Source organism: Nycticebus coucang, chromosome 2, assembly GCF_027406575.1.
Source record: "Nycticebus coucang isolate mNycCou1 chromosome 2, mNycCou1.pri, whole genome shotgun sequence".
NCBI lineage: Eukaryota > Metazoa > Chordata > Mammalia > Primates > Lorisidae > Nycticebus > Nycticebus coucang.
The window spans coordinates 28,930,954-28,948,715 of NC_069781.1; the positions used below are offsets into that span (position 1 = coordinate 28,930,954).

Consider the following 17,762-nt stretch of genomic DNA (forward strand, 5'->3'; position numbering starts at 1 on the left):
TTCTAATTGCAATGTGATTTTAAAATGGAATATTGCACTAATGTTCTTTAAAAGTCAAACCAAATATCCCACTGTCTTAATGACAGTGTAATCCAAAGAAGCTGTTTTGAATATGTGCTCACTTTTGGCTTATCTTCCCTTTACTGTTTTATTTAAGTCTATCATCTAGAACACTATAATTTCAGCCAAGAATGTATAGTAATCTGGGTGAATGCAGGGTTCCCCTTAAGCCTTTGGATTCTTCTATCCTTCTGTTTACCAAGCATGACAAGGGCACCTCTGATGCACCCATCTCAGATCATCCATGCTAGTAGCAAGTTACGCACAGCAAGGGTCATCAGTTGGGTTTGGGGGTCCCTCCCCTACTGCCAACAGCAGGGAATCCTGGAGCAACTCCTGGAGGATATGAAATGGCTCTTTTGGTTCTAGTTCTAGCATAGCTGGCCAGTCTGCCCGAATATTAGCTGCAATTCTAAGCCTTTCTTTTTTTTTTTTTTTTTGGTTTTTGGCCAGGGCTAGGTTTGAACCCGCCACCTCCGGCATATGGGACCGGCGCCCTACTCCTTGAGCCACAGGCACCACCCCTAAGCCTTTCTTTTTGGCTTAAAAAGTTTGAACTATCCTTCTCAGTATTGATTGATGGAAGATTAAAAAAGAGAACGATGGGGTGGCACCTGTGGCTCAGTGAGTAGGGCACTGGCCCCATATACCGAGGGTGGTAGGTTCAAACTTAGCCCTGGCCGAACTGCAACAAAAAAATAGCCTGGCATTGTGGCAGGTGCCTGTAGTCCCAGCTACTTGGGAGGCTGAGGCAAGAGAATCATCTAAGCCCAAGAGCTGGAGGTTGCTGTGAGCTGTGATGCCACCGCACTCTACCAAGGGTGACAAAGTGAGACTATCTCTAAAAAAAAAAAACGGATAGAATCAAGAAGCTGTTTAAATTCTGAATAATCATGCATTTTATATATGTGGCTTTGGAATGTTCATTATAAAACAAATAAACATCTTTCTTTAGTATTTTTAATTTTAGGGTTTAAAGCTTTTCTTTTGTGGGGTGGAGTTTTGATCAAAGGATCTGGTTCATAGGTTTTCTCCTTATGATATAGTAATATTTTGGACTCTTTTCGTGATGTTTGTATCCTAATGTTTGGACATTCATTTTGAAATCAGCGGGACATGTCAAGTGCCAAATGTCGGTCGATATATAAACTTGTCTGATGATCTTTATCTGGGTCATCCATCACACAATCAGTATTCACAAATCCTGAAGAACCGTAGTACTACCAATTAGCTGGTCAATATTTAACTGAAAAACTTTACCATAGTCCTAAGGAAGAAAATGGGATGCACTCAGCTTGGTTAATGACCTTTATAAAATACTTGTTTAAACAGAATCATCAAGCACAGTTTTTATTTTCTGAAACCAGAATATTCTTTTAAAATACAATGAAAATGATAATCTCTACATGGTATGAATTATTTAAAAAAATACAATAGAAATGAGAGAATGATGTGAGATTATGTGTAAAATATACATTATTCTTTTATAAAGCTATCTTTATGAAGTCTTCAAGAATCATTGTGTTACTTGAAGTGGGGAATCTACTGGTTTGTGCTAATATTTCAGCTCACAGCACTGTCCCTGGAGGTGTTTATAGACTTACAGCCTGTATCACATCTGGTGGGTCTATCTGGGGAGATAGTCATGCTGGCACTCAGGTTATAAGCCATTTTTCTTGTGAACCAAAATGATTTTTATTTACAAAAACACTTTTATATACCTGAGAAGAGAATTGGGGCTGGGAAAGAGATAACTTATTATGTTTTTAACAGCATTAAAAAATAGAGAAGCAGAGGAATTTACACATCAAGTGATTTCTTCTGTATAAAAATGTGTTTTAAACAGGGATATTTAAATGTTACAGCACTTAAAGAAAAATAACAAGTTTTAAAGTCCTTTTTATTTAAAATTCAATATAAATAGGTATCCAGTTTTAAACCATAAATTTATAGTTGCTTTAAAAACAAACAAAAAAAACAGTAAAAGCCTACTCTGTTCAAAGGCGTCTGTGCCTTTGAATGACATATTCTTAGCAACTTCTTTGGTGGTTACCTTGAAAATAGTGTGTGTGAGACTGAGTGACTACAATGTATGTATTGCAAGAATCAGTTTGCATTATAATACTTACACTTGGGCTTGGCGCCTTTAGCCCAGTGGTTAGGGCGCCAGCCAAAAGCACCAGGAGTGGTGGGTTCTAACCCGGCTGGGGCCTGCTAAACAAGAATAGTTGGGTGTTGTGTGTGCCTGTAGTCCTAGCTACTTGGGAGGCTGAAGCAAGAGAATCACTTGAGACCAAGAGTTTGAGGTTGCTGTGAGCTGTGACACTACTGCACTCTTCCGAGGGCAACAAAGTAGCATAGGGAGACTCTGTCTCAAAAAAAAAAAAAAAAAAAAAAAAGGCTCCCGTAGCAGAGTTACGGCTACAGCGCCAGCCACATACCCCAAGGGTGGCAGGTTCAAACCTGGTCCAGCCCAGCTAAACAATGACAACTGCAAGGAAAAATAGCTGGGCGTTGTGGCAGGTGCCTGTAGTCCGAGCTACTTGGGAGGCTAAGGCAAGAGAATTGCTTAAGCTCAAGAGTTTGAGGTTGTTATGAGCCGTGATGCCATGGCCTTCTACCAAGGGCAATATAGTGAGACTCTGTCTCAAAAAAAAAACTTCCCCTTGCTAGGGGAGGCCTTTGTATTTTTCAAAGCCTTTTCATGTGTTCCTCATTTAAGAAGTCAGTGTTACAGTTTCACTTTGTTTCAGAGAGGAAGGCATAATGAAGAGAAAAGGTACACTCTGCACTCTTTGTCACTTTCCTCCAACCTAATGGGAGAGGGCTTGAGGCAGAAAGGGTAGGCTTAGACTTCTTGGTAGTGTTACATGGAGGCAGATTGGGTAAGAATGGCCAGTTAGGTTTTCTTCCAACTTTGATAGAAAATTGAGGCCAAACAGTAACCATACCACAACCTTCAAACAAAAGCATGTCAAAATGTAGTATAGTCATCTCTTGGCATATGCAAGGGATCCGTCAGATCTAGAGCCTTCTGTGTATACCCCAAATCTGCACATACTCAAGACTTGCAATCAAATCCTGATTATCTGAGTATAAGAAAAATTGGCCTGCTCTGTATATGGGTTTCATATCCAGCAAATACTATAGATATATTTTTGATGTGCATTTGGTTGAAAAAAAATGCACATCTAGGTAGACCCGTGCAGTATAAACCCCTATCGTTAAAGGGTCAACTGTATTTTCAGGTTATAGGATAACTGGTCAAATTCCTTTTATTTTTTTTTATTGTTAAGTTTATATGCATTTATTTCTCAATTTTAAATAGGCTCATAAGCTCATGAATTCATAAGGAAAATTCTAACTTTCAAAAAATATTTGGGAAAAAACAAAAAATTGTGTAGCATAATTTTTTTCCTACAGTAAAAGTGTGTCAGAGTTATGTGCAGTAAATAGCATCTTTTATGAAAAAGAAACAATTTTTGATTTTTAAATAGAGACACAGCAATTAAACCATCATGGGTCAATTACTTCTAGTTGGCTACTTAAAACTTTTCTGTATTTTGTAGATTTTCCTCAAATAGCTTTGTTTGCTTTTAATCAGAAAAACATTCCTGGTGTGGCAGTTGTTAGGAAGAAGTAAGAGAAAAAGAGTGAGTACACAGGTAGGGCAGATCTGGGAGGCTGAGGACAAATGAGAACCCAGGCTCATTAAGCAAGACAAAGAGGGAAAATGAGGTTAAGGGAAGGAGGATTAGTTCTCTCCTGTGGGCGGCTGGGTGTGATAAGCCACATACTGGATGTTTTCATTTAGTGCACTGATGGTTTGGACCAGGTAAGGATAAGAATCCTGCTTTACTTTTTAATCCATCTCAATCCTCATGACGTAGCTGTTGTGGCATTAATGCGTTTCACCACTACTTCTTCATATTCTTTTTGTGTCAGTAAACCTTCTGTTATGCTTTTACTTTCTTCAAATTTGGGTAACACAACTGCAATGTAGCCTTCAGTAGATGGCTGGAAAAGAAACCATATATTTAGCATTGTCAAATGATAAAAAAATCCAATGAAAGGTATGTGGATGGGAGCACAGATTTTTCCCTCTTCTTTACCTTTTCTTGAAGAATAGATGGCTTATGGAGAATGTTTTCATTCACTTCCATCAGCCGTCCTCTAACACAACTATTTAAAAAAAATTATTTTTAAGAAAAATATTACTTCCCTTGTTTCTCCTAAATTGGTAGCTAGAAAGGTTACTCACCTAGATACGGTATATTCTTCTCCATCGGAGCAGTAAATCTTACACAGAGGTGCAAGTTCTGTTAGAAACTGTGCCCCCTGTGTAATGAGAAGGAAGAGGTTACTAACTGATGTACATTTCCACTTTCCTTTGAGAGACAGCTTTCAGTGTTACAACAGGATATATTCCTGGAACTGGTGTTTTAAATAAAAATGACAGAAATAGAAAAATCACTCATTTATTCCAACAAATATAGTGTCTACTGTATGCCACGCACCATACCAGACTCTAAGGAAAAAAAAACCTAAGACACATGTGATTCTCTTTCTCTCTCTTTTAGGAAAGCCTATCACTCAGAATAGACTAATAATATATTTTATCAACTATAAATGAGAAAACTACTTATAGCCAAATATAAATATTTCAAAAATGCAGGAAAATCCATGAACAAGCAATAATATAAATTCAACATGACAGAACGTGACAGTAATACTGTATAAAGTTAGTTTCCTTAAGATTCCTAAATTATTTTTACATTAAAACTTTAAAGATAAAGGATTCCTTTACAGGGTGAATCACTAAGACTTTCTGAAGAAGGAATATTTTTCTAATTAAAAAAAAGTACTCTGAGGAAAATTTGGAAAATATGGTAAAGTTTTTAAGTTGTAAAACAAACATGGTTTGCCTGTTATCCTAGAACCCGTCAGTCAGTACTACATATTGATGTGTATCTGAATGTTATGGCACAGGTACTGTTCCATGTACTCCACTGGATGCACGTGCTGGGAAGGTTCTAACAAGTGTCCGTAAGGAGGCTTATGAGAGCCACTGGAGACATGGCTCGTGTATTGCTCTTTTTTTTTCTAAGATAGGGTCTTGCTCTGCTGCACAGGCTAGAGTACATCATAGCTCACTGCAACCTCAAGTTCCTGGCCTCAAATGAGCCTCAGCCTCCCAACTAGCTGGGACCAACAGGCATGTACCACCATGCCTGCCTAATTTTTTTTATTTTTTTGTAAAGATGGGGTCTCATTATGTTGCTCAGGCTGGTGTGTTACCCTCTTGTTTCTCAGGAATTTTTCCTATAGTGAAGTATTTGACATTAAGATGCTATTTATGACCTCCCCCACTACTCAAAACATTATTAGATGACATGCAGATAATACTGCATTGGTTTCACTTCTTTGTATGTGAGCACTTCATGTCAGAATACCTCAGTCATTGTGACTCCTTGCTTTTGGAAGGAGACAGAGGGATTCATCTCAGAAGCTAATTTACAAAATGGGTCTGTGTCAAAAAAAGAAGTGTTTTGATTGTGTGTGTGTTTGTTTAAAGACAGAGTCTTGCTTTGTCTCCCAGGCTAGAATGCTGTGGTGTCAGCCTGGCTCATAGCAACCTCAAACTCATGGGCTTAAGTGATCCTCCTGCCTCAGGCTCCTGAGTAGCTGGGACTACAAACCCACTGCATGCCTGCCTAATTTATTTTTATTTTAGGAGAGACACGGACTTACGCTTGCTCAGGCTGGCCTCAAACTCTTGAGCTCAAGTGAGCCTCCCATTTTGGTCTCCCAGAGTGCTAGGATTACAGGTGTGAGCCACCAAACCTGGCCTTTCCACTGCTTTTTATCACCTCCCCTGGGAGAATAAATGATGGACAGTTCTCAGATCCAATCAGAACTTATCTATAGTGGGTTCACTTAGCAGGTTTCTCTATTCTTCATTAATAACAATAGTGTTACTATTTTGAACAGAGATTTATCATAGCAATCTCATAAGCATTAATTATTATTATAATTTGTAGACTTTCTTTTAAGAAAAGTGCATGTTTTTCTAAATTCATTTGTTTCCTGAGGTTAAAACCAAATAATTTTAAGGCACGTTATTAGGAGACTTCAGACCTATAAGGGGGAGTTCAAATAAAGGTCTCCCAGAACAGGGAGAGCAATTAGCAAAAACTCTTAGTATTAACTCAACAAATAAAGGACATAAATCATTCACAGAAATTTTCCCAACTGCTGGGGCCGTCCGGACACTTTAATGTGTTACTAAATTGTCCTTGGTGTGATGCTGTCTTTTGATAAAATATCAATCTTGCATAAAGTTATAAAAAGAGGGTGGAAGTAACATTCTGTATGACCAAGCTTTATGTGGAGGTATAGGTGTGGGTAGATGTGCATTAGATTGGCAATGCTTTAGAAATGGAAAAATGGTAAGGAGCAAATACTGCATACTTTTTCATATTGATGCTTTTTCCTACTCCCTCAGTATATATTTTTTCTATTTAATTTATATGTGAAGCTGGGCATAGTGGTGCATGCCTGGAGTCCTAGCTATGTGGAGGCTGAGACAGGAGGATCATTTGAGCCCAGGAATTTGAGACTGCAGAAAGCTATGATTGGGCCATTGCACTCTAGTCTAGGGCAACAGATCAAGACTATTTCTAAAACAACAACAACAAAAAACAACAAAACAAAGTACAAAATAACTTTATTTGTAAAAATATTTGGTAAAAAAAAAGAGTTGTTCACTTAAATTTTTATAGAGCTTGAGATACTGGTTTAATATAAGTAGAAGGGACAACATATTTTGTTATGTTGGTATTAGAGTTGTTTTTTCAAACGCCTGTTTCCTCCTCCTGCACCCTGGGCATAATAGGGATGGTAATACAGTAACAGATAATGTACCTCCTAAAATACTTCATTATTTTTGGTCTGAGCATTTCTTTAGGGATAATGTATACTTAAAATCAGTACCTAAAACTGTTAGAGAATTGTGCTCTAAGTATATGTTAACAGAGTCTGAGACTGACTGGATCTTTTATTACTGTACAGAGGATGTAAGTAGACAACCACAGAATTAACAGGAACGTACCCGCTTAAATTTCCCAGAGACCTTGTTCTGAAGTCTGCTACAGTTGTTACTGATCTGATAGGAAATGCTTTTAATTGTTTTTCCACTTTGAAGGACTGGATGAGATCCTGCCAATGTGATGACACATATTCTACAAGGAGAAAAAAATTGATCCTGTGTTACTTGGTCTGATTCTTCCTCCGATAATACAGTATTTCTACTGGCACAAGAATGTATGAACTGATAGTTATTTAGACAAATTGTCATCTTACCCCCTTTCCTTTGGCTCCTATTGGAGCATAACTGTAGAATGGAGAATGCAATAATCTAAGAGGAGAAAATAGAACTGGATTTCCTTGCTGGGAAAGGGAAAGAATCAGAAGTCTTCAGGGTAGGGAGCACTTGGGATAGAAGAGAGGGAAGTAAAGGAAGCTGCTGTATGTCTCCCCGTTGGCTCTGGCAGTTAGTGGCTAGGCAGGCACAGGCTGGCTACTTTAGGTAGTAGTAGAGTAATGGTAAAGTCCTCCATATGGACTTTTGGGTAACCAAGTTTATTCAGAGTGCCTAGGCACTGGAAAACTCATTCTTGCCAGCCAAATTCTTACAATTATACCATTTCAGGCTAGATGCAGTGGTTCATGTCTATAATCCCAGTACTTTGGGATGCTGAGGTGGGTGGATCACTTGAGGCCAGGAGTTTAAGACCAGTCTGGGCAACATAGTGAGACCCCCATCTCTACAAAAATGTTTTAAAAATTAGCTAGGTGTGGTGGCAAGCACCTGTAGTTCCAGCTACCTTGGGAAGCTGAGGCAAAAGGCTAGCTTGAGCCCAGGAATTCAAGGCTGCAGTGATTTATGATCATGCCACTGCACTCCAGCCTGGGCAACAGAGTGAGACCTTATCTCTAAAAAAATAAAAACAACAAACATACCATTTCAACAGTGTAAGATAATTTAATGAATGTTCACTTAATGAAATTTGTTCAATTCAAGACCATTGCAGGCTGAAGTACCAGGAAAAACAAATTTTTTTTGATATTATAATAATTTAAATTTTGATAATTTAAAATTCCTAATTTATTTACCTATTAGAGTGCTGTAGTATACAGTGGTCCTCATAGGGCTTTCCTTTGACATCTAGAAGGACAAATAAGTCTAGTGAGCAGATTTTAAATGTTTCCAACACAAAGAAATGATAAATGTTTAAGGTGATAGATATGCAAATCATCCTGATTTGATCATTATACATTATATACACGTATCAATTTATACACTATACATATAATTATTGTCAATTAGAAAAAATAATGAAAGTCAAAAAATATACAAATGGCAAAAAAGCACATGAAAAGGTATTTGACATCATTTATCAAGAGGGAAATACAAATTACAATCACACCGAGATGTCATTTCACTAAAATGGCTAAAATAAAAATCTGTAGCACCTAATGATGGCCAAAGTGTAGAGGCAATGAAATTCTCAAACACTGCTAGTGGAATTGTACAATGCTACAAGCACTTTGGAAAACAACATATATTCATCTACCCTATAAACCTAGTTGTTCTACTTCTAGACATCTACTCAAGTGATAGGAAAACACGTCCACAAGAAAACCTGCACAAGAATGCTCACAGGAAGAAGGCTGGATTATGGCTCAAGCCTGTAATCCTAGCACTCTGGGAGGTGGAGGATGGAGGATACCGTGAAGTCAGGAGTTCAATACCAGCCTGAGCAAGAGTGAGACCTCCTCTCTACAAAAAATAGAAAAATTAGCTGGTGTGGTGGCATGTGTCTGTAGTCCCAGACACTCAGGAGGCTGAGGCAGGAGCATTTCTTGAGCCCAGGAGTTTGAGGTTGCAGTGAGTTATAATGATGTCATTGCACTCCTGTCATGGCAACAGAGAAAGACCCTGTCTCAAAAAAAAGAAAGAAAAGAATCCTCACAGGAGCTTTACGCATAACAACCAAAAGCTGCAAACAATACAAATATCCTTTAGAAGGAGAATTTTTGTTTATCCTCCATCTATAAACTAGTATGTTCATAAAATGGAATATAACTTAGCAGTAGTCAGGAAGGAGTACACTTTTTGTTGGTGGTTTCCAGGGCTGTTCTGATATTATCATGGATAGTCCCACATTCCAGGAAAATCCTCTCCTGTGTGAACCAGGAGAGTTGATCGCTGTAAATATGGTCAACAGAAAATATGCTACAACATTTTTTTAAGAGTGAGTATGCCCATTATCGCTGGGTAAAAGGAAGAAAGTTGGGATTGGAAGAGAGTCCCCCATGATGCTCCTGCCACTAGTACTTAACTGGGTCCACAAAACAGGACAACAGAAAATACCTACTTTTAAGTGGTAAACGAATCCCAGCAGCCTCTCCTTAAGTGAAACAGAGGATTCTGCTTTCTAAATGTCTCTAACCTAACCCACCCTCTTCTCCATCCTTACTTCCTCTATTTTAGTTTCTACCTGATCTTGTACTCGACTGAGTCCCACAGATCCCTCCCGGCACTCAAGGACTGTTGCACTCTACGCCCTCGCCTGCCTCGGGGGCCTGTTTAAACTACTCATTTTCCCGCGAGCAGCACACACGCGAGCGAGCACAGCACTCGCCAGCCTCGGAACGCGCCCTGCTGTATTTCGGGGCTCCGAGACTTTGCAAATACCGTGTTCTCGGCCTAGAAAGGAATGAAGAGGTCCAAGTTTTTTACGAGGCGGGGAGGAAGCGCCAGGGAGAGCGCGCGCGGCTATGTCTGTCATCCTGGTCTCCACAGTGCGGCTGAGAGCGACATCTTTCCGTACTTACCCGCTTTGTACCAGCGAGTGAAATAACGATCCACAAGTGATGGTACCTCCGGGTCCGTGGCTTCGGACTCGGTAGCCATGGCGACCCCCAGCGCCGCTACCCCCCGCCCTCCAGGACCCGAGCGCTTCCTCCCGGCGGCCCCGGCTAGGGCCGTCTTTCCGGCACGCACCGTGCGCACGCGCGCTGCTCTCCGCCTGCAGGCTCCGCCTACTGCCCTCAGTTACTGTTTGGAGTCCGACATCATAACGGGTCAAATACCATAGAATGGGCTTAGGGACAGGCGACGGCGGCAGCTCCTCCATCTTTACCCTGCTAATGCTACTGACGAGGACAGTCACCACCAGCGACCAAAAAAGGTTCCTTGCGTGGCCACGCCCCGTTTCGTGACGTCACTCTCGCGCCGCTCGGCGCGTGCACGATTCACCTCGTTTGCTTCCCTCATCCGCGCCTGGTCCTCTGTCCTTCGGTTTCTCAGGGCTCTACTCTCCCCGGCTTAGTGTGCGTCTTGAGAGCGCGGACGCAATCCTGGGCGCCCTGTGGGAAGGTGGCTGCAGGTGGCAGTGGAGGCAGGGGCAGACTGCAGTTTGGAAGTCCTTGGAGCGCGGCGCAGGTGAGCGTTCGAGCGACCCACCTGGTGTGGGGGCACGGGACCGGGCCTTGTTCTCTCAGGAGTGGCCTGGCGAAGGGGACCTCGAGCCTTCTCGGCCTGCTGCGGGCCAAGGAGTGGAGTGCGGCGTGCACCACCTTTTCCCGGGAGCCTTACATTTTTCGTTTTGCAGTCCTGCCACTGTCCATCCGGAGGTGCTTCTGGGCGCGGCAGCCCGGGCTTGACTTGCTGCTACTCCAGCTGCACTCAACCTCCGTGTTGCTTCCAGAGGGTGGATAATACCGCTGAAAACGAATGAATTAATTCACTGTGGAAGACAGGGGCTAGTAGAAGTTCGGGTGCTATGTTGTGTATCTCGCGTCTGCGACATTTTTGTGGAGGTGATGTTCCCTGTGCTTCTCTATTAAATATTGTATGTGACCTTTCCCGTTAATTGTGATTTCCGTGGAGTGACTGAATAATGTCTTATTTTTTGATTCTAGCACTTTGCAAGCACTTGGTCGGTGTTTGATGTAGGCCACAAACCGTATCATAGGCTAAGGTACTACCTGAAGGATTCAGCTATCTGTATGTTAACAACCACAGAGGTAGCCAGTTTAACAAAAAGAGTACGCGAAAGGGAGGCAAAGACAGTTTTCAGCTTGAGGCTAGAGAGTAGAAATGCTATGTTTCCAGATAGGGAAACTTTGGGGCGGCGGAAGAATAGTAAATTCTTCATTTTCCAGTTTGCATTTGATGTGCTTGTGAGACATGCTAGTGATAACATCAGAAGGTTGAAAATGTGGATTTAGTGTTCATTTTGGCTAATTCAGTCAGGGCTAGACATTTCATTCTAACCAGCGTATTAGTGATCTGCATGGTAGTTGTCGCCATGGGCAGAGTGATTAGCGAAGAGGTGGATAGTTGAAGGGACAAGGGAAGAAAATAGAGAAGTCAGAAAATTAGGAAATGATCTACATTTAAGGGCTGAAAAAAATTGAAGCAATGAAGGCAGGGAGTTGGAGATTGCAAATGTCGAAGAAAGGACTAATAGACTTGGGGTTAGTTTGGAGGATATTCCTTTCCTAACTTTGAAAGGAGCGGAGACATGGCTTCTTCTAAGAAGACAAGAGCATAAAGATGATGGATGTGAAAAATCAGAGAAGTTAGTTTGAGGCTGTGGTGGTGGGAATGGGAAGTAGATGAATAAACTCACCTTAGTTGACTGTGAACTCAGTGATTTTTGAAGGGTCAGATTTGAGAACTCAGGTTTTTGCTGTATTTGTCAGTTAGGGTCCAGATAGAAAAGTAGAAATCATACAGTATTTCGACTGAGAGAATTCAATATGAAGACTTTAGTTACATAGCTGTTAGAGAAACAAAAGTAAAAGGGAGCAGTGAAGTAGCACAGGAGATAAACTAAAGGAAGCAGCTATAACACTTAGCTAGGACTGGGTCAAAACAAGGGAAGATGTTGGGGTTATCAAGACCTAGCCCTTAGGGAAGAGGCAGTAAAGCTTAACTCAAGATTTCTGCTGTTGATGCCTGAGGAATGCATAGCTGGATTTCAGACACCTGGAGGGCCCTGCCTGAGTGGTGCTGGTACCTCAGAGTATGGGAGTCTTGAGGCTGGTCCTGGGAGTGCTAGCTATTGGCCTGTTTCTAGTGTGATATTGACAGGAAAAGCAAGTAAACAGGAAAAAGTGTTTTGCCTTTTGCCTTTACCATCCCTCTCATATTCTTAATTATTTTGGGGTTGGTCCATGGACCCCAGGGCTCCACAGGTTGTTGGTGACCAGAATTCAAGGTCACAGAGAGGTTATATGGAGACACTGTGATGATCTGATCAGGGTAACAGTAACAGCATGCTTATTGTTTAATATTATAGGGTAGATAGACCAATGTGAGAACCAGGTAGCAAATTTTGCACAGCTGGCTCCTGTTGCCTGTTCTTACCTCCTGTTATTCTATCCCTTATTTATTCCCTATAGCCAGACATGCCAGGCATTCTCTCATCTCAAGTGTACTTATCCATTCAGATCTACGTCAGTGGGATTTTTATGAGGTTTAAAGGTGATTTAAGGCATAAGTTTTGTACGGTTCGAAAAACCCAAGCTCGCTCTCTATAGAATTAGATTTAATTGAAAAACTTGTATGATATAATACAGGTTCACATAATTTCCAGAGGTTTTTGAATGTAAGCATCACCAAAACATACTGTAACTATCGTCTGCCGTCATTCTCTTCTTCCACCTGTATGATTTTGCCTTCCTCTTAACTCAGGTATGTTGTAGTGTTCCTATTAGACTTGACATTATCTGCTGTGTCCCCTAAGGATTGACTCATCTTTATTTTTTCAATGTCATCCATGTGAAATGTCAAGATGAGAGAATCCACCTTGGATTAAAGTAATAATATAATAAGGCCAAGTGGTTTATAATTGCCACCCCTACCATAAGTTAGGGTCTTATAATCATGAATCTTAAAGGGATCTGAGTATAAGTACCTAGCACATTAACATTTGGTTTTTTTACTGATAGTGTTGTGCATTAAATCAAATCTGATTTTGCTGAACCAAAGTAGATCTCCTGTTTACATTCTTTTCTGACTCTTTCCTGGTAAAAATCTGGCTAGAAAAATAAAGTTATTGGAAGTAGTTATGTCAAATCATCATTGTGAAGTAAACTCCTGTCATTTCACAGTATCTTTTACCTCTAGGAACAGTAAATACTTTTTAAATTTGCTATCTTGGGTTTCAATTTTTTTTTTTTTTTTTGAAACAGGATCTCTTTCTAAAGTTGCCTGGGCCAGAGTGCAATGGCTTCATGGTAGTTCACCACAACCTCAAACTCTGGGCTCAATCCTCTGTCTCAGCCTCCTAGGTAGCTAGAACAACAGGTGTGTGCCACTGCTCCTGGCTGATTTTTCTATTTTTTGTAGAGATGAGGTCTTGCTGTGTTGCTTAGGCTGGTCTCAAAAACCTGGGCTTAAGTGATCCTCCCGCCTTGGCCTAATTTTACTTTTTTTTTTTTTGAGACAGAGTCTTTCTTTGTTGCCCAGCGTAGAGTTCTGTGGCCTCATAGCTCATAGCAATTTCAGTCTCTTGGGCTCAAGCAATCCTCTTGCTTCAGCCTCCTGAGAAACTGGGACTTTAGGCACCTGCCATAATGCCTGGCTCTTTTCTTAGAGATGGGGTCTCGCTCTTGCTCAGGCTGGTCTTGAACTCCTGAGCTCAAGCATTCCACCCGCCTTGGCCTCCCAGACTGCTAGGATTAAAGGCATGAACCACTGCACCCAGCCTAATTTTTACTTTTTTATGAACATAAAAAGCCAGTTTATAAATAAATGTCCGTAGTGGATATTAAAGTAGTTTTTTCCAGGTCCTCTTCAACTGCCAGTATATTTTTATGGATTTTTATATAGTTCTAATTAGTGAGGTAAACGTTTGTATTTCTTTGTGATTTATAAATCTGTCAGGTTATAAAGATATCCTAATACATCAAGATAAAATGTTTTATTATTCATTTATTCTCTTCAACTTTACTGAGGAACAAAGTTAAATCTTTTTTGAAGAAAAAATTTTGAAGTTGAGCATCTTGCCTCTTCTAAAGTGTGAGAAGGTAAAATAAATTTCAGAATCCTCAATTTATTGCCCATAACTATATATAGTGGTCAGATTGCTGCCATACATCTTTATGTGGGTGAGTGCTCAGAGAGGTTTTTTTCTTTTGTTCTGTTGTTGTTGTTTTTTATTTGTTTGTTTTGGTTATTTCAATTCTAATTACCACTACTCTATCTGCTGAATCATTTTCTTTACATAAATGTGGTCATTTATCGCTATTAAGCTATTCCTTTACCTTTTAGGGTTTAATGCTTCATCAAGGGATATTTTTACTTTTCTCTTGGGAATCTCTTCATCATGAGAAACCTGAAATTATTTCGGACCCTGGAGTTCAGGGATATTCAAGCTCCAGGGAGACCTCAGTGCTTCTGTCTTCGAAGTGAACAGAATACAGTACTCATTGGCTCAGAACGTGGACTGATAGAAGTAGACCCCATCAGAAGAGAAGTAAGTGACTGATGGAGAATGCTACACTTGTGTAGGCCCCTTCAATTGTCTTCTTCTAAACTTTCTTCCTCAGGATAATCTTTTTTACATCATATTGAATTTATATCTTTCTAAATAAGCATTCTCTTTGCTTTATATATATGCCACATTAGACAAAGTTTAAATAGTAACCTAACTTTAACTCTGTTGCTATTTTAAGCTAAGTCAGCTAAACTCTGACCTTGTATTTTGAATGGGTACCCAACTTTTTACCCTCTCTACTATGTAAATACTATTTGTAATAGTGGTTCTCAACTAGGAATGCACATGAAAATTGCCCATGGACCTTTTTTAAAATATGGTTTTTAAATTTTTCATTTTATTTTTTTGAGATGAGGTCTTTCTGTGTCACCTAGTGGGTCTGGAACTCCTGGGTTCAAGCAATCTTCTTGCCTCAGCCTCCTGAGTAGCTGGGACATGTCTCTAAAAGTATGTTTGAGCCCTCATTTCCTATCAACTAAATCAGAATCTTGAGTCCTGCATCCTAATCATATATACTTTTAAAAGCTCTGTGGGTTGATCTTGATATCTTTCCTTAGTTATATTTTGCTACTAATGCATTTAAGTGATGACATTTTTATTGCTTTTTCCTCATACTGTGGAAATCTTAGCAGATCATAGTTAGCATCATGTTTTATTGGACATTTTTAAAGAGACTAGGCTTGTTTTTGTTTGGCAAAAAGGTCACATTACCTATTTTTCTTGTTAAAGGTGGCAGAATTATAATATTTCCCAAATGAAAGTTTAGGTTTTAATCTAGTAAAAAAAAATTTTTTTTATATTATATTTGTATTTATATTATATTATAAAAGGACCATTAAAAAGTATTTTATTAGTCCCAGCACTGTGGGAGGCCGAGGTGGGTAGATTTCCTGAGCTCAGAGGTTCAAGACCAGTATGAGCAGGAGTGAGCCAGAGTGAAACCCCGTCTCTACCAAAAAAAAAAAAAAAAGAAAAAAAGCCAGGTGTTGTGGTGGGCACCTGTAATCCCAGCTACTTGGGAGGTAAAGGGCAAGAGAATTGCAAAAGGAAGAACAGAAAAAAAAGAAAAGAAAAAAAAAACCTTCAAACTAAGAAGAGTGAAAGCCAGCTAAAATTGAAAGCACAAATAAAGAAAAAAAATTTTATTTCTGGAAGTGTTATGAATTGTTCTTGAAGGTATACTCGGTTAATTTGCTTATGTGTTTGTTTTGGTGAAAGGTGAAAAATGAAATTTCTTTGGTGGCAGAAGGCTTTCTCCCAGAGGATGGAAGTGGCTGCATTGTTGGTATTCAGGACTTGCTAGATCAGGAGTCTGTGTGTGTGGCCACAGCTTCTGGAGATGTCGTACTCTGCAGTCTCAGCACACACCTGGTAAGTCGAAGAGTCTAGTGAGGAGGAAGTCTTAAGCATCCTCAGATAGATCATTTGTTATTGTGGAGGTTTTCAAATCAGTAGCCATAATGTTTAAGCTTCTGTATAGTAGAGGTTTTTTTTTTTTTTTATTGTTGGGGATTCATTGAGGGTACAATAAGCCAGGTTACACTGATTGCAATTGTTAGGTAAAGTCCCTCTTGCATTCCTGTCTTGCCTATATTAGAGGTTTTTTATTATAAATTTATTTATTAAAAAAATTTTGGACTGGGTGTGGTGGCTCATGCTTGTAATTCTAGCACTTTGTGAGACTGAGGTGGGAGGATAGCTTGAGGCCAGGAGTTGGAGGCCAACCTGAGTGACATAGCAAGACCTTGTCTCTTAGAAAAATGGAAAGAAAAATTAGCTGGGCATGGTGGAGCACTGGGGCAGGCCTATAGTCCCAGCTCCTGGGGAGAATCAGGTAGGAGATTGCTTAAGCCCAGGAACTTGTCCTTTTAGTGAGCTATGATGACACCACTGTACTTTAGCCCTAGCAACAGAGTAAAACTTTGTCTCAAAAAAAAAAAATTGTTGGCATGGCTTTAGCTGTATTTCAAGATTATTCTACAAGATCCTAGCCTAAAGGCTGAGAAGCAATTCAAGATTCTTCTAAAACTCAGTTTTGTCTACTGAATTTTTTTTTTTTTTTTCTTTTGGAGATGGTCTCAGTCTATTGCTTGTGGGTGGCATCAGCCTAGCTGACGGCAGCCTCAATCTCCTGGGCTCAGTGATTCTCATGCCTCAGCCTCCTGAGTAACTGGGACTACGGGTGCCAGCCACAATGCCTGATAAATCTTTTTATTTTTAGCGGAGACAGGGTCTCAGTCTTGCTTGGGCTGGTCTCGAGCTTCTGAGCTCAAGCTCAGATACTTCTGTCTCGGCCTCCAAGAGTGCTAGGATTACAGGTGTGAGCCACCTTGCCTGGCCTACTGCTTATATTAATTAGAAGAATTAGAAATAGTCCTCATTCCAAAAGAGGACTATTTAAAAAAATAAAAACAGGCTGGGCACAGTCTCTACTAAAAATAGAAAAAGTAGCCACATGTGGTGATGAGTGACTGTAGTCCCAGCTACTCAGGAAGCCGAGGTATGAGATTTGCTTGAACCCAGGAGTTTGATCTTGCTCTGAGCTACGATGACACCATGGCACTCAATCCCAGGGCACCAGAGTCAGACTCTGTCTCAAAAACAGTAAAAATAAAAATACAAAGATAAAAACTGGCCATTCTTGTGTGGTATGAATCACCTCTTATCAGAATTTCTTCCTGAATTATAATCTTTATTTTTTTATTTTAGAAAATCTTTGATATATTTTAAGGCTTGTTTTTTTCAGTTACGAATGTTAATTGGCTAACTCCATGGTCCCTTAATTATAGGCACTAAAGTAATACATTATCATTGCATGCATTATTTTAAGATTGCCAAGAGAGATTTCAACCAATTGAGTCTTTAGCTTAGCTTGAGTTCTGGCTTCTTAACAGCAATGGTTTCAAATTACAGTTGCTTGATTCTTTTTTAATCTTCTTTGATTACTCCATTAGTTGTAATCTCTTTAACATTGATTTTGTAACAAGAGTTATAGTATTACTTATGGTAAGTAATAATAGCAGCTTATATTTATTAAATGTTTGCAGGATACAGGCACTTTTTCAAGTGCTTTTTATGCAAGTTTATTTAATCTTCACTATGACCTTAGGAAGTAGATTGTTGCTT

The 17,762-nt window shown here is 39.8% G+C and overlaps 2 protein-coding genes across 5 annotated transcripts in view; one reads left to right on the forward strand and one right to left on the reverse strand.

The window, feature by feature from the left end:
• Positions 1-1,941: 1,941 nt before the first annotated feature.
• ABITRAM (actin binding transcription modulator) lies at positions 1,942-10,263 on the reverse strand. Of its 3 annotated transcripts, none has more exons than XM_053566388.1 (6): positions 10,130-10,263; positions 8,236-8,287; positions 7,172-7,301; positions 4,322-4,398; positions 4,173-4,242; positions 1,942-4,077 (listed from the first exon to the last, which is right to left on the reverse strand). In XM_053566388.1, the coding sequence occupies exons 1-6, from the start codon at positions 10,260-10,262 to the stop codon at positions 3,940-3,942; spliced, it is 600 nt and encodes a 199-aa protein (XP_053422363.1). In that variant the 5' UTR covers position 10,263; the 3' UTR covers positions 1,942-3,939. The 3 variants fall into 3 exon arrangements, with proteins under 3 accessions (XP_053422363.1, XP_053422370.1, XP_053422376.1); XM_053566395.1 differs by lacking the exon at positions 10,130-10,263 and adding an exon at positions 9,961-10,129; XM_053566401.1 differs by lacking the exon at positions 4,173-4,242 and having other exon boundaries at positions 3,989-4,077.
• A 128-nt stretch (positions 10,264-10,391) lies between these two features.
• Positions 10,392-17,762, forward strand: part of ELP1 (elongator acetyltransferase complex subunit 1) — a 75,350-nt gene continuing 67,979 nt past the window's right edge. The window contains exons 1-4 of one of the 2 annotated variants that reach the window (XM_053566348.1): positions 10,392-10,570; positions 13,330-13,444; positions 14,411-14,615; positions 15,855-16,007. In XM_053566348.1, coding sequence (XP_053422323.1) covers positions 14,466-14,615; positions 15,855-16,007 — 303 coding nt within the window. In that variant the 5' untranslated portion in view covers positions 10,392-10,570; positions 13,330-13,444; positions 14,411-14,465. The remainder of the gene's footprint in view (positions 10,571-13,329; positions 13,445-14,410; positions 14,616-15,854; positions 16,008-17,762) is intronic. The other variant, XM_053566337.1, reaches the window with a different exon arrangement.

Bases quoted from the DNA above. Each gene is read 5' to 3' on its own strand.
- ABITRAM (XM_053566388.1), bottom strand. From the start codon at position 10,262: ATGGAGGAGCTGCCGCCGTCGCCTGTCCCTAAGCCCATTCTATGGTAT. The intron at 8,288-10,129 runs GTGCGTGCCGGA...TTGTCCTTCTAG, and splicing joins GAGCAGCGCGCGTGCGCACG to ATGTCAAAGGAAAGCCCTAT. The intron at 7,302-8,235 runs GTAAATAAATTA...TTCTCCTTGTAG, and splicing joins ATACTACAGCACTCTAATAG to AATATGTGTCATCACATTGG.